Raw genomic sequence first — 14,947 nt, 5'->3', positions numbered from 1 at the left:
GTCCCCTTTTGCCTCCAGTGTGGTTACAACACAGATACTGTACCTTCATCTTATCTTCCAGATGTGTGTGTGTGTGTGTGTGTGTATGTGTGAGTGTGAGTGTGAGTGTGAGTGTGAGTGCGAGTGTGTCTGTGTGTCAACATTTTTCCTCTTAAAAGTCCTGTTTCACCAAGCAACATGTTTTAGTCATTTTGCTACAGTGTAACCTCTCGGGCCATTAGTTTCAGATCTGCAGTCAGAACCCAGACGGATGGATGTAGTTTAAAGACACTCACACTGCACACATAGTGTGCAAACAGTTTAAATTACATCCCCTTTCACAGTAAATGCTGTCTTTACTTATTTTCTCAATGCTTCATGTGCTTTTTTTTTTTTAACTGTGTGTAAGCTGCTTTAAATCAAGTCAAATTCATTGTATGCTTAAACATACATGTTGAATAATGCTTGTTTTGTTTCTGATTCTTCTGATTAATGGCTACAAAACACAGTATAATATACATTTAATGAACTCAATAATTTCCCTACTATAAGAATATATGTTGAAGTTGGTAACACTTAAAACACTGTAATTAACCAAAGCGCACCTACATTCCAAACCAGTAATGAGTGCACATATATGAACATTTACTTACAAATGTTTATTATAAGACAATATGTGCTGCTATGTGCTGCAGTATGTGCTGCTAGTATATGCTGCTTATAAATTTCCTTTATGGCAACAACCACATTTTTTGCAGCATGAATCTTCTACTGTTGAGACCAAAAGCATCCTTTAATTTAAATAAAAACAACATATAAATTCAACCAAACGTAGTTATTAAACATTAAGCTCATTGCACCCCTTAATTATCTCATTCTTTTTGCAGTAAAGAAACTGACAGTGAGGAAAACCCTTGATAGTGATGATGACTGCTAAGGGAGGGGACAGTATAGACCCTGATAAATGTGACGTTTCATGGTCTCTCCTGACAAATCATCAATGGCCAGGAACCTTATAGCAGACACACTCTATTGCTCCCACCCACAGAAAGTTTTTACAGAAGTCAAAAAGTTCCTTTTTCATTTTACAGTCAAACAGCGGGCCTTGTTTATTTCATTTTATTTCACACAGTTGAAGGCCTCAGAGAGTAGCTCAGGTCAAAACTGTACGCTATACAATAAGGGAGAGAGAGAGACATTTTTGGTTTTCGTTGAGAGGAAATTTTGAAACATTGTGCAATGGTGCCGCAAAAGTTTTGAAAGGTTGCATTTAGCCTGCAAAGCGTCTGAGAGTCAGTCCGTTGGAGAAGAGGTCTCCATGTTGCATCCATACAGAATGGAGAGCTACCTTATCCCACCTGTAAGTATCATTTATTTATTTTTTTTATTATTATCTAAGCTCTAAGGAGACTTTTAAGCATCTGATGCTTAAAAGAGATCCTTGAGCAGTTTTTCTCTTATGTAGAATTAAACAGCAAAACATTTAATAGTCAAGAGAATGGACAATGTGTTATTTCAAATTACACGACTAAATGTAAGTCTACTTCAATGTGACTACATCACACAAACTGTAAGAGACTTTTATACTATGAGTGACATGAAAATGAAACTCAAAACTTCTTGGGAGTTTCAGAACAGCAGTAGAAAGAAAAAAAGTTATTATGATCACATAAATGTTACTAATGCCTTATCCGATTTAGATTTAGATACAATGTGAACTTTTTATAAAAGAATATAAATGATTAAATAAGTTAAGATATAATGTGTGCTATTTGTGGCTGAAAATGTTTTTTATTTGCTATTGCAGCACTCAGAAGAAATGTATGACCCTGAGATCTACAGACATCAAATTCCAGAATATTATAATCCATATGTCCTAGATACAGATATCCAGGCAGGTGAGTTTTACTTCAACATGCATTTTGTCTCATGTGAACAGTGTTTAAACGGAAACCGCCACCTTTCTTTAAAATTACAGAGAATGATTTGAAACATTTTGAAATGCAAAGTAATGGTGATTGTGTGAGCAAACATAGCATGACATATATGTTGTTTATAGAACCGTTCTTACAACGTTTCATTAAAAAGAAAACATTTTTGTTATCTAGTCTAAATCTTCAAATTAATCACCGTGACCTGCTGTGGTCTTTTCTGATGCCTCGTACATAAAAAGCCTGCAGTTTGTGCAGCTGGAGTGCACCACATTAGGGTGTATGGAACACAGGAAACAGATGCCATTTCTTTCGGCCGCTACAACTCACAGACATAGAACAAACTTTCGCCCCATGGGGTTTTGTTGATACAAGAGAGGTGCTTTACTTTCTCCTGTAATCAACTGTTTTGAATATTGCACAAAAACAATATAAGTAGGGGGAGGAAAATACTTTTCATCACCTTATTGCAAAGAAAAAACGCCCCCACTGAGAACGCACTAGTTGTCTTTGTGATAAAAACATGTCATATCTAATACATAAATATTTCATCTCTTTATTATATTTAAAAATTATAAATTAAAAACATTGCATATACTGATATACACAAGTGATTTTACAGTGTTATAGTGGACGTATGGCATGACTTTATGATCCAGTCTGATGTGCTATTCTTATATATATTGTATTTTAAAGTAACTGCACTCATTAAGCTAAACATTTTGCACCTCTCTATACACATATTTATTTATACTCTTTTTATGCATATACTTTTTTATACAGTAAATTCCTGTCTATTCAGGCAACGGCTTATTTAGATAACTTCTTACTTTATTTATGACGTATTTTATTGTTTAGTTTTACTTGTACAACCTTTTATCCATATAGCTATATATATATATATATGTGTGTGTGTTTTAGATATTTTTGTTTTAACTTGTAATTACATTGTTGGATGGAGTCTGTGACTCAGGTTTTTTTAAGGCAATGACTGCTCTGCGATTGTTGTTCATTTGGCAGTTAATGACTTTGCATATGAAATACTCCTTCACTTTTTTTCTCGGCTCTTCTTTATTTCCCTGTTACACTTAAAATACGTGAAAGTTGACTTATTTAATTATATTGATTAATTCTCAAATATATTCTGGGGGAAAATGTGTGAAAACATGAAAGAGATTACAAATGAAAAGTCAACGGTCGTGGCAACACTGTTAACAGGAAAGAGCTTCATGCTGAATTCTCTTTTATTCTCTTCATTTCACCCAGTTTATGCAAATTCAAGCACTATGAGTAAGCAGCTCATCATCATGAATTCAGCTGCTTTTGACCTAGTGGCTTCAGATATCCTATGACAAATATTGATTTTCAATGAAATACAAACTGGCTTTTTTCTTCATGAATTATTTTTAACCATCAAATTATAAGGGCATTTTTATGACTTGTATGAACATTTATGTTGCAGTTATCATTATCGGAGTTCATTTCTGTTTGTTTTTTTCTAATTAAAAAAAAATCCTCTTCTGATCAGTGATGGTAAGAAACATCAAAAAGCTTTGACCGTTATGCTGTTTCTCACCTCTCTCTCTTCAGATCACTGGGACTACCACCCTCACCCTCACGTACATCCAGTAGAGTTTGAAAACCTCCAAGAGGCCAACTTCACAGAGCTGCAAAGTGTGCAGGCGATCCACCCGCCTGGCCTCATACGACATGACACCATACGATACGACGCAGAAAACCTGCTCGATCCAAATCTTGGCGCACATCCTCACGTGTTACAGCAACCAGTAAGTCTGTCTGTCACCCTGCAGCATTAAACATACATTAAGGGAACAAACACACATCCAGCACATCAACACACACACACGGGTGCATGAACCTGCAGACAATGAACATAGTGATAACAGTTATGATGACTAAAGTATGGCTTTCCTGAACATTTTGTTGTACAAATTCTACTAGAAATATCATTCCAAGGAACAGACAACAGTTGGCTGATGAGAAATGTCACACAGAAGCTTTACAGTCTTCATACACACCTCTAAATCTCTAAATATCCTTCAAGCTCACTGCAGACGTCTTCAGACTTCACATAATTCACAGTTGGGTTTCAAATTAGAGAGGACATTCAGAGAATTGGTCCTGTGACATAAATCAGGAAGTGAATCTTTGAGTTACAAGAAACCTTTATTTTTTGTTCTTTTTTTATAATTTCAGCATAGAAAGAACATTTTCTTTAAAATAGTCTTAAGGCTCAGTGGAGCTCAGTTATTGTCACAACTGCACGCTCCACCCCTGCAGTTGTGAACCAATGAACCAGGACAGAGATCTCCGGTTTTGGACTGCAGTATCACTAACCAACACAACATTTTTAAAATCAGAAACCAATACACCTACACGTACCACTACTGCAAGCTCATGTTGTCGAGCAGAGGTAAAAAGAGCAAAAGGCAAATGTATTTATAGAACACATTTCTTGAGGCAATTTAAAATGATTTACATATATTTAAAATAAATATATAGACCATAAAGGTTAAATCTATTTCTTGTTGATAATCATTTCAGAATCTGAACTGGAATAAAATTTATTAACAGGTATTTTTTACTTTTAGGAAGTTGCTTTGGCCTTTGGTGCCTACATTTAACACACAATAAACATACCAAGAGAAAATGAAAATAAGGTCAAGTACTGCAACACTCAGGAACATGAATATATAATACAAACATTACAATAAGAATATGAACAAAATACTTTAAAAAGCACTATAACATGACAAAGTCATCACAGTATAGCAAATATGTGACATGTACAGAAATAACAGTGCGATATGTGCATTTTAAATTCTAGTCAGGTGTACAGGCTTTTAAACATACCAAATGTCAGGCTGAATGCAACTAGAATTTCTCCATCCAAGGTCACAGTGAACACAAAGGTGTGCTGAATTTAAATATTTCACTCTGTGAGGTGTAACGTCAGTAAAGTGCTGGAACAAGAAGATACAGTATAAAGTATAAAATGAATTAAATGTGAAGATTAAAGGATATTCCATAACTTAATTAGCAACACTGGGGAACCTTTGTGTTTATACCTAGAAAAACATGCCATGGTTTTAGAAATAGGTGATAGTTAACAACTAATTTTTCACTTTGAAATAATATATTCAACCAAAATCCACTTAATTTTTATGTCATAATCTTATGTGAATCTATAACACTGCTCATAGATGAAACTCAGTTTGAATATTATTGTGAATAATTCTTAAATTTATGATATATAAAATGTATTCACTGGTACATGGGATGTTGGCTTAGTTGTCAGTGTTTCCTAAAACACTGGACACAGATACACTAATATACACACACAAACACACACATCCACTTAAACTTAAGAAATGTTAGATTTCAGTGACACAACCTGTCTTTGCCATTTGTATCCTTTACAAAGAAACCACAAAGCATGTGGACTTTTTTGTCTATGATGGTTTTCATCTCTGAGCGAGTGAAATTTTCCTTTTTAAAAAAAGGACTGCTGTTTTTACAACAGGAAGACAGTGTGTTTGTATGTGAAAAAGACAGGGTGTTAAAATATTAGTTGAGACATGGTCTGAGAATACAATGTGAAAACCGCAGTTCACACATGAAATTCATGTACGTTTCCACAACTGACAGGTTTTTTGAAGGGTGAATATGTTGACAAGTGTTGCCCACCCAGGCATACAGCTATAGCAGCATCCACACACCACAGCTCATGCAGAGAGATGTTGTCACTTACAGTGAGAAGATTTTAGTGAAAACCCACCTCAGGTTATGTGTCTGATGTTAAGTACAGTATGCAGTATCAATCTGAATGGCCTAGTTTAAAAAAAAATGATATGCCTATAACATCGTAAAATACTAAAGGTTTCAGAGATGGTAGTTTGAGAATTTAAAAAAAATTATAAATGGTCATGGTGAGGTTGAGAAATGAATAAAATCAGTGGTGGAAGAAATATTCAGTGGAATTCCTTGAGTAAAAGTTTCAAAACTGCAAGACAAAAATATTCCATTTCAAATGAAAGTTCTGCCTTCAAAATTTGACCTTATTAAAAGTACAGGAACATTTTCAATTAAATAAACTTGAAGTATTGAAAATAAAGGTCGTCATAGTGTAGAAAGGTCCCTGATAGGGTCAGTATTGATTCTGTATCATGTTTACCGAACTGATTTATGTGTAAAATCTGTGTTGAAAAGTAATAAGCATGTCTAAAATAGATGTAATGGAGTAAAAGTGCAATATTTCCCTTTAAATTATTGTGGAGTAGCAGCATACAGTTTTTTACAGGAGCTCTATGCAACATTTAGAACAATATAGCAGCAAACAACTGCTTGTGTTGTAAGCTGAGCTCCTGTTCTTTGTGATGGTCCACAGACCAGCCATGGATGTATGTTTGTGCACGTAAGTCCCTGTGAGTGTATCCCAATGGCTGCTGCTACACTGTGGTCATGTGACAGTTTCTAATATATGTTGGCATGGTGTCACATCTCTGCCCCCCCACATTAACACAGCTCCTTCTGCACTGATGTCATTGTTAGCACTCTTAATGCTGTTAGCCCCGTTAGCTGTTAGCTGCCAACTCAGCCACCTCCATGTTGAGAGCCATGCGCAAACAATTTGTGAATCATATACAGTCTGAATTTCATATAGAGCCCCTTTAAAATGGAAATACTCAAGCACAAGTACACCAAAGCTCTACTAAAGTACACTCTTTGACTATGAACTCTCCAAATTTAAGGCCAACAATTGAAACACTCTTTTGTTAAGTCCCAGATGTATCTGTGCATCCAGCATGACAACTGCATATTTTACAGCCAAACTTTGTTTGCTTTATTTTCTCTGCCTGATCCCAAAATTCATAAAAACTGTTTTGCTAGATTCAATGACATTATTTTTATTGTTTTAGCTGTTGGCCTAATTGTCTACATGGACGGCAACTAACAATATGCAAATTAATGGAAAGCTTTGCACCATCAACCCAACATTTATTTTCTTCTGCTATGTTTCTACGTACATGACATTACAGTTGGCAAGTCATGTACCAAAGTTTTCTCTGACTTTCTGAGTTGTTCCGACTAGAGGGATTGTTGAATTTTCCCAGTTGGGAACTAATTTTTCAGATTATTCAGACACCACATCAATATACCAGGAGTTAAACTATTGCAGATGTTATGAATTTTATAAAGTCTGACTCCTCTCTCGTAGGTAGCATTCTTCCCTCGGGCTGTATATCCACCACACGTGTCTCAGCGCAGCTCTGATGATGAGGAGCACGGAGCACGAAGTCCCCCGCTGGAGGTATCTGATGAGGAGTGTCTGCGAGATCGAGTCTCTTATGTCACACCAGGAGAGCTGGGTAAGGAAATAGATTTACAAGTCATTTCATGTGTGCAGTGGGGGAGCACTTCAGTTGTCTCCTGAGCCGTTAACACGGATACTTTAAGACAAACAACTGTGCTGGCCATGTGAGGATTCTCAGACATCCAGGTCATGGTATATCTAGAAGTGCTAAGTCACTGGACTTGCTTTAGATTCTACAGTCTTAAGAATTTAAAGCAGCAGGCCAGTGTTTTCCCTCCTCGCAGTGGGATGTCGTATGTTTGGCACTGAGTCATGTTAGCTTTGTGTTCTGCTGACATTTTAAGATGCACTTTTGGGATGAGCTACCAATTGCACAACTGCTTTTACACTGCTGGCCATGCATCTTTAACGGAAGTGGGTTCATAAGAGACAGAGTGACTGTTTGTTTGATATAAATGTTATTGGTCTCCAAGGCTGGATTTTTATACTGGTTTGTTGAAATAATCCAGCATGTACACAGAGAGAATGGTCAGCTATCCCCACGTTTTACTTTTTGGGCCTTCTGATGAGGATTCCTCATTAAAGATTTTATGGTCTTTGGTCCACTCTGCCTTCTTTGACCAAGCCCTACTGCATGTATCTGAACACCCACCAACACATTAAAATAAAGCACTAATAGCTAAGGGCCCTGACACACCAAACCAACATTGGTCATTAGGTAATGTTGGGCCATTGGTGAATGTCTGTTGCCCTAGTTTTTGCGATGTTTCCTGCACTTTAGGCAATAGTCAGCACTTTTCCTCTTTTTTTTTTTAATGGCCGATTCAGCATGTTGAATGTGTTGTTAATGTGCTAATTGGCTAATTAGCTTCTTGAATCCATCCTCTCAGTCTTCCAGTTTCCTTTATTTAGTGATGAATACAGACTATCGCCGCCTGCTGGTATACAAAGTTATTTCCTCTCATGCAGGCGCAGAACATACATGCTAGTTGGCCAGTGGCTTTAGTCTTTGCAGTTTGTTCATGTAGAACCTCAAGGCCGAGACATAGGTGACTTGAGGCTATAAAACAGATGGCTTTCGTTGCCAGTACTTTGTTGAAGACAGTTTGGTGTATCTGTGCCTTAGTGGTCAATGTTGCTGATTTGGGGAATTAGGTTGTGTCTGTTTATAGCTCTGTTTATATCCTGCATACTGTCGCTGTATCAGCATGTTCTGGAAAAATCACGAAGCACTACATATTTTTAGGATTAACTCTTTAACCAGCAGGTGTTTTTTGACCACAATGATATAGACTACAAACTACAGACAGTTATTTAAAGGCAACTGACTTCTTTAAACTGAGATCACCCTCTAGGCTGGTATACTGACACACACCCGTCTAGACGTGCTTATCAACGAGAGCAGTAAAAGGAATTGAATTAGTGATGCTGCAATTCAAACAAACTGTTATGCTTAGGTCTGTGCATGGCCGCGCCCACAGCTGTCATGTTTGACATTTTTGGTCGACATAAACACCAACATGAAGCAGGAATTCAGCAAGCATTCAGTGCATTTTGAGGTTGGTTTATTGCTGAATAATGAGGGGGAGAAAATCTGCTTTCTTTGTGATTTCAGAGCACTTGATGATTTGTCATTACAAATATTGTTGGGGAACTAAGTTCTATTTGTTACATCTTGTGGAGGACGTGTCTCGCTGCGATTACATGCGTGCTCTCCACTTCCTCTTCTGGCTAGTTCAGGACCTAACAGGACCAGCTGAGCCTCAGTAGTTTCTCATATAGAGTGTCTGCAGTGCCAAGTGGTTTGTCCCTAATATACCTTTGTAAATATTTGCATGGCTTTCTTTTTTATTCAAGCACCTCTGTGAGCACTTTGGTGGCAGTTATTGTGTTTAACTTCTTCAGCAGACCTTTTTTAACCTTTCCCATATCTAGGCAACCCTTTGCATTTTGGTTCATGCCATTTTTTATCTGAGCATGGCTTTACAGAGTCCCTGTAGATAATTTTGATTGAGGTGTAAGGATGACTAATGAACAGACTCATAATAAGTGGTTCTTTGAGTGTAGAGACAATCTCAGTCAGGCTTAAGATCCAAACAAGGTCAGCGGGGGCGCAGTTGTTCAGTAGTAATTGATTGGATTGGATCAAATCTTGAAAATGGGTTGTTCGAAAGAAAAAAGGATTTTGAAATCAGGTCAGATCATGTAAATCAGTCTTAGTTTTGATCTGAATCAAACTCACGGGATGTGTTGTTCAAAACTTTAGAGTAGGATTGAGATTCCTCTGAAGGCTGGAGTCAGGGTGACTTTAAGAAACAAAATGTAATAAAACTTTATAACTGGTGAAACATATATACATTAATTAATATTTTGCACTTGATTTGTTTAACAGTTACTTTGGTAAAGTAGATAAAGTAGAGAGTTTGCAGTGCAGGCTGCCAACAGTATGATATCTTTTCCCATTTAGAGCACAGATTATCCACTTTGAATATCTTGAAAAGTTTGCATCTGGATTAGAGTGATTCAATCCAATGTGGCTTTTGAAAAACAGGTGCAAAAGTTAGACAGATCAGCTGATCCTGAACAGCAAAACATGGTATTTCCAAATATGAATTATTCTAAAAGATTTCGAACAACTGGGCCCAGAGTAGCAACATGTATTATCCTTAAATTATCACGTATTGCAAGTGAAGTTATAGCAATCATAAGGTGTCATTAAAGGGTATCTGAAGCACTAAAGCAGTGATTACATGAGCCAGCATTTTGTAGAATTTTAGTTATAAGTCATTGCGTTCTCTTCATGTTACCTCATATTAATTTGCATAAAACAGAACCTAAAAAAACATATATTGTGCCTCTGTGCCACCAAAAGAAAACTACTTATTTTCTTCACCTTTTTCATAGTGTCATTGTGCCACAGCTTAATTAGGCTTTATGCAGTTTTTTTTTAATTGTTAATATTGACCAAGTAATATAACTAAATCTGAACACTATATACAGAATAACAGTGGATTTCAGTTTAAAACTAATGATGTTGCAACTCTCTTATGTTTCCAACAGGCAATAAAAAGAAGATCCGTTTGTACCAGTTCTTGTTGGACCTTTTAAGGAATGGAGATATGAAGGACAGTATCTGGTGGGTCGACAGAGACAAAGGGACATTCCAGTTTTCCTCTAAACACAAGGAGGCTCTCGCGCACCGCTGGGGAATCCAGAAGGGAAACCGCAAAAAAATGACCTATCAGAAGATGGCTCGTGCCCTGCGCAACTATGGCAAAACTGGAGAGGTGAAAAAGATAAAGAAGAAGCTGACGTACCAGTTCAGTGATGAGGTGCTGGGTAAGACTCATCTGGACAGAAAATATATGTAGGCAGGGGGATTTCTGAAATGTCAAGATTTACTCAGTAGTTATTGTGTTAGAAACTCAATCAAATGTGCTGATCTGTTAACTTCCATTTTGTGAACAGCACCATTATTGTTCAATAATTGATACTGTACAGTCAAAAGGCAAAAGGGGAAGGAGAGAGGGCGATGTGTGTGTAAGTGTGTGTGTGTGTGTATATTTATATATAAATATATACACAGACTTACACACCCACAAGCATACACACACACGTATATATAATGATGAAATGATTTAATATCTTGAAATAATGTGTTAGTATCTTCAAATAATGAAATGAAAACATTTCTCAAAATAATGAATTACTTATCTGACTTTAAAACGTAGTATCTCAAAGTAATGAGAAACAATAGCAATTTTTTATTATTTTTTTGAAGTTTATAATTATTTTTGCGATATGATATCGTTTTTGAGATACTAAGTCATTGTTTTGAAAAAGTCATTGTTTTCAGGATCTTTTGTTTTTAACCACAGTGATGTAAATGGGCTTCCATACATATCAGAAGAAATTCAAATTGGAAATGTCTGTGTACATATTTTCAGTGTTAGAGTCAAACTTTTTTTTTTTATGACATGTCACCAACAAGAGTTAAAACTTAAAACATCAGACTCTCCATTTGTTGGATATGATTAAGTTCTCTTTTAATTGTGGTAATGTTACTGTATGTATATATAATTCCAATGTAATATTTAAAACAGTGAGGATTCAGGAGACAACAATGTCATTAGTGGTATGGACTAACCGTTTAGGACTATTACTATTATTATTTACACAACAAGACACGTTTTGTACAAATACATGTAACTCAGTATGTTATAATGAAGAATTGTTTGTAAAAAATAAATTGTTCATTAACGTATATGTGCATGGTAACTGTTTCTAAGTAACATCTCACGTCAAAGGTAAAACACAAAAAAGAAGGGTCATTGTACAAAGGTGTACAGTGTTTGGTTTACAGATGAGGTTTTCCTTTACAGTTTGTTACAGTTATAAAGATTAAAGGTGACTATGAGGAAATATGAGTGTGAAGAGGTCTGTCACTCAGTTCTTGTATATCTGCGTATTTTCACACACTGCAGGCGGCAGCTCTCCACTCAAAGAGGCAAGGTGACATATCTGGTGTTTTCAGATAAACAGTCACACTCATCCACTTTCTCTCTTAATTTCTACAGCAGTAAAAAAAATGCTTGATTGTGTAATAATAACTTAGTCTGTGTTTTGTGTCTGTATATAACATAGTTTCCTTTGCAATGACAAGTGTCTCATCCTTCATTTTCTTGCGCAAAGCTCATTTTTAGCAAAATGAATTTTATTTTGTTTATGAAATGCTTATCAGCTTCCTCAGCATCACACCTCTCTTCTAACAGAAAAATAGGAACTTAACTACATTTATGTAACACATGCCATAAAAACTATTTTGCCGATTAATTTCATTTTAATAAATTCAATAAAATCACACTAATCAAAGAAAATTAAATAATTATTGTTGAAGTCATACAAAAACACTATTATACAAAGGAGTAATAATTTGCATGTAATGTGCATTGTATAAATGTAAAAATACTACAGCAGCTGGTGTCCCAAGAGCCAACAGCTCCCCTCAATGGTCAAGTTATTAATACTCACTGCCCCCTATGTGAGAAGATGAAAAAAAATGCCCTCAAATAGAATACAATACAATATAATGTAATACAATGTCATACGATGCAATGCAATAGAATTAAACTGGATGATCAGTTGTATTACTTGCATCTATCAGATTAGTTCTGAGTGTGATAGAAAACAATGTCAGAAAAGACAAACACATGTTTGTATAGTTTTGTACAGTATAGTAGTAAAACATAGTACTGTCTTTTGGAAATAAAGATATAGTACAGGATAGTATAGTATTCAACTAAAACACAAAAAACTTGTGCTCCAGTTGAATACTATGATATACTATACTATTTTTTTTTTTTTTTTTAGTATAGTATATTATAGTAAAGTAAAACAATAAAATATTGTAAAAAGTACTGTATCGTTGTATACATAGTATAGTATAGTGTACTGGAGTGTAGAATAGTAAAAAATATATATAACACAGTCTTGTAAAAACAGTATAGTATAACAGCAGTACAGCAGAACAATGACAAGTAGCATAGTGCAGTAAAAAAAAGTAGCCTATAGGATAATACAATAAAATATAATACATTAGAAATATTGTACTTTTTGTTATGCTGGACAGAGGAGATGGTACTTTTCAGATGAATGCTATACATACAAAACATCGTCACATTATACAATACATTAAACAGTTAAATTATATATAATCCAACTGTATGTAAAACAGTTAAACTAGCATATCCACCAGCATGTAAATCACTTTACATATGAATAGACTGTATTATAGTGTTATCTTTTCCATCTTTTCGGTGCATATGTGCTGAAAGAGTAAATAAACTTTTTTTTTTTTTAACTGTAAACTTCTAATAATTTGTAAAATTCTGTAAGCACCTTTACTATTCCTGTATATTGTGTTCCTGGAAGCTTTATTCAATTGACAAAATTAAAAGTCAGGCTTGTAGCTGACCTTTTACCGAAAAAAGGACACTGTGCATCTATGGTAGGGGTGGTTTAAAAGGTGCCAAACAAAGACAAAATGAATGTATAGAAATTCTTCAAAAATAACCAAATTGAACCTGTTCTCTGCAGCTGTTGGAAGATTCCCACAAGGGAAGGCACAGTGATCTCTGCCAACACATAAAACAAACCTATGGATCTCTGTACTTTTCATCCATTCTAAGGTTTAAAGTGTGACCCGGTGAAGCACAGATGTGGGGAGAGCAAAAAGACTTTTTTTTTGGATTCAAGGCTCTAAATTTACCCACTGCAATGCCTCCCTTCCCTCCCTCTCAAGACCTGTCATTTAGCCGAGGTGTTGGAAGAAAGGATGGTTGAAATATAGTCTGAGGTCAGACATGAGCGGGGGTGGTCGGGGGGGCCGTGGTGCTGCTGGGATGGGAAGTACGAGTCGAGGGGGTGGTTGTTGTGTTTTTGGACATTGTGTTGAGCCAAGGAAAAAAAAATTCAGGAGAGGTGGGATGGTTCATGAAAGGGGTTGGGGGCAGCACTATTAAAGGCAGAGGGTTGACATAGACGGTAGACTGTTTAGGAACAGTGAGTCACACTGTGGAGGAGAGGAGACCATTCAGGATGCCAGAGCCAGTCAAAAAAGCAGGTGAGTGTGCTCATTCATCTGCTTTTAAAAAGGGTTTTCATAATCTTCCCTTGACACATGAAAAGCGTTTTTTTTTTTTTTTTTTAAGTCTTCAGAGCATATGACCCGTTGTGAGCTTATCAGCATGCTGCAACTGAATATCTGGTGGTAGTTGTTACTTCCTTTTGGCAGCGTTCTCCGCAAACTCAAACTTATTCTACGAAACTAACAATGTGATATTACAATATGTGTGAGAAAATATCCTGCTGTGCTGGTCCACACTGCACTTAAGCAACTATAAACCGCAAGCAAACTATATCTCACTTGAGACCTGCACGTTGTTTTCATGTTAAACAGTAACACACTGCTTGACTGAATAACATAATAATTATATTTTAAATAAAAAAAATCTCTGTATCATGTTTTTTTTTATCCTGTCATGGCATTGTTCTTGAACCAACTAATTTTTCACTTTGTCACAATTAAAAACGATTTTTTGCCCTTTTGCCATTGAACAGCAAATATCGTATATAACGTAATGTAAAATAAAGAAATCAATTTTTTTTAAATCATGTTAAAAAATGTAGGGTTAGAATAAAAGATAAAGTAAAAAAATAAAATGTATTGATTCCACACAGGAAGGTGAAGTTACAGCAGCAGCAGGACAATGAAAGATGCACTGGTAATTAAGTTTATTAACTTTAATACCTTATAACATTAAAAATTTATTTTCATGTTAATTTTATAGCAAAAGAACATCTCTTGGTTCTCTTCTTGGTTAAAAAAAAAGACAAACACACCTGTTTTTACATGCTAAAGTATGTAATAAAAACCTTAATCATAAAGGCAGCAGTACTAACATCTTTGGCCCCTGAGCCCTATAATAGAAACAATTCTGCTGTATTTCTACCAGGAAATTTTGGCAAACACAGGTACCATTTTTCTACAGTAAAAACTTTTTCCCCTTTTGAAATTTGGTGGTGGGTAAAATGTCATGCAGAAAGTGAATGTCACAACAATTCATTAAGTAGATTAAGCAAAGTAAAAATCTTGTCCTCTAGCATGTACAATTCAGATATATTCCCTCAGATATATTTCCTG

At 35.7% G+C, this 14,947-nt stretch overlaps 2 protein-coding genes across 3 annotated transcripts in view; both read left to right on the top strand.

Moving 5' to 3' along the window:
- Window positions 1–621: 621 nt before the first annotated feature.
- Window positions 622–11,048, top strand: spi1b (Spi-1 proto-oncogene b). The gene is made up of 5 exons (XM_042506410.1): window positions 622–1,339; window positions 1,787–1,877; window positions 3,501–3,697; window positions 7,150–7,300; window positions 10,306–11,048. Exons 1-5 carry the CDS (start codon window positions 1,298–1,300, stop codon window positions 10,614–10,616), a joined length of 792 nt encoding a protein of 263 aa, XP_042362344.1. The 5' UTR covers window positions 622–1,297; the 3' UTR covers window positions 10,617–11,048.
- Window positions 11,049–13,765: 2,717 nt separating this feature from the next.
- mybpc3 (myosin binding protein C3) overlaps window positions 13,766–14,947 on the top strand; it is a 44,210-nt gene continuing 43,028 nt past the window's right edge. For both annotated transcript variants that reach the window (XM_042494822.1, XM_042487104.1), the window contains exon 1: window positions 13,766–13,867. In XM_042494822.1, the coding sequence (XP_042350756.1) occupies window positions 13,843–13,867 (25 nt within the window). In that variant the 5' untranslated portion in view covers window positions 13,766–13,842. The remainder of the gene's footprint in view (window positions 13,868–14,947) is intronic.

This window comes from Plectropomus leopardus, chromosome 1 (assembly GCF_008729295.1).
Source record: "Plectropomus leopardus isolate mb chromosome 1, YSFRI_Pleo_2.0, whole genome shotgun sequence".
NCBI lineage: Eukaryota > Metazoa > Chordata > Actinopteri > Perciformes > Serranidae > Plectropomus > Plectropomus leopardus.
This window is presented reverse-complemented; position numbering and strand designations above follow the sequence as displayed.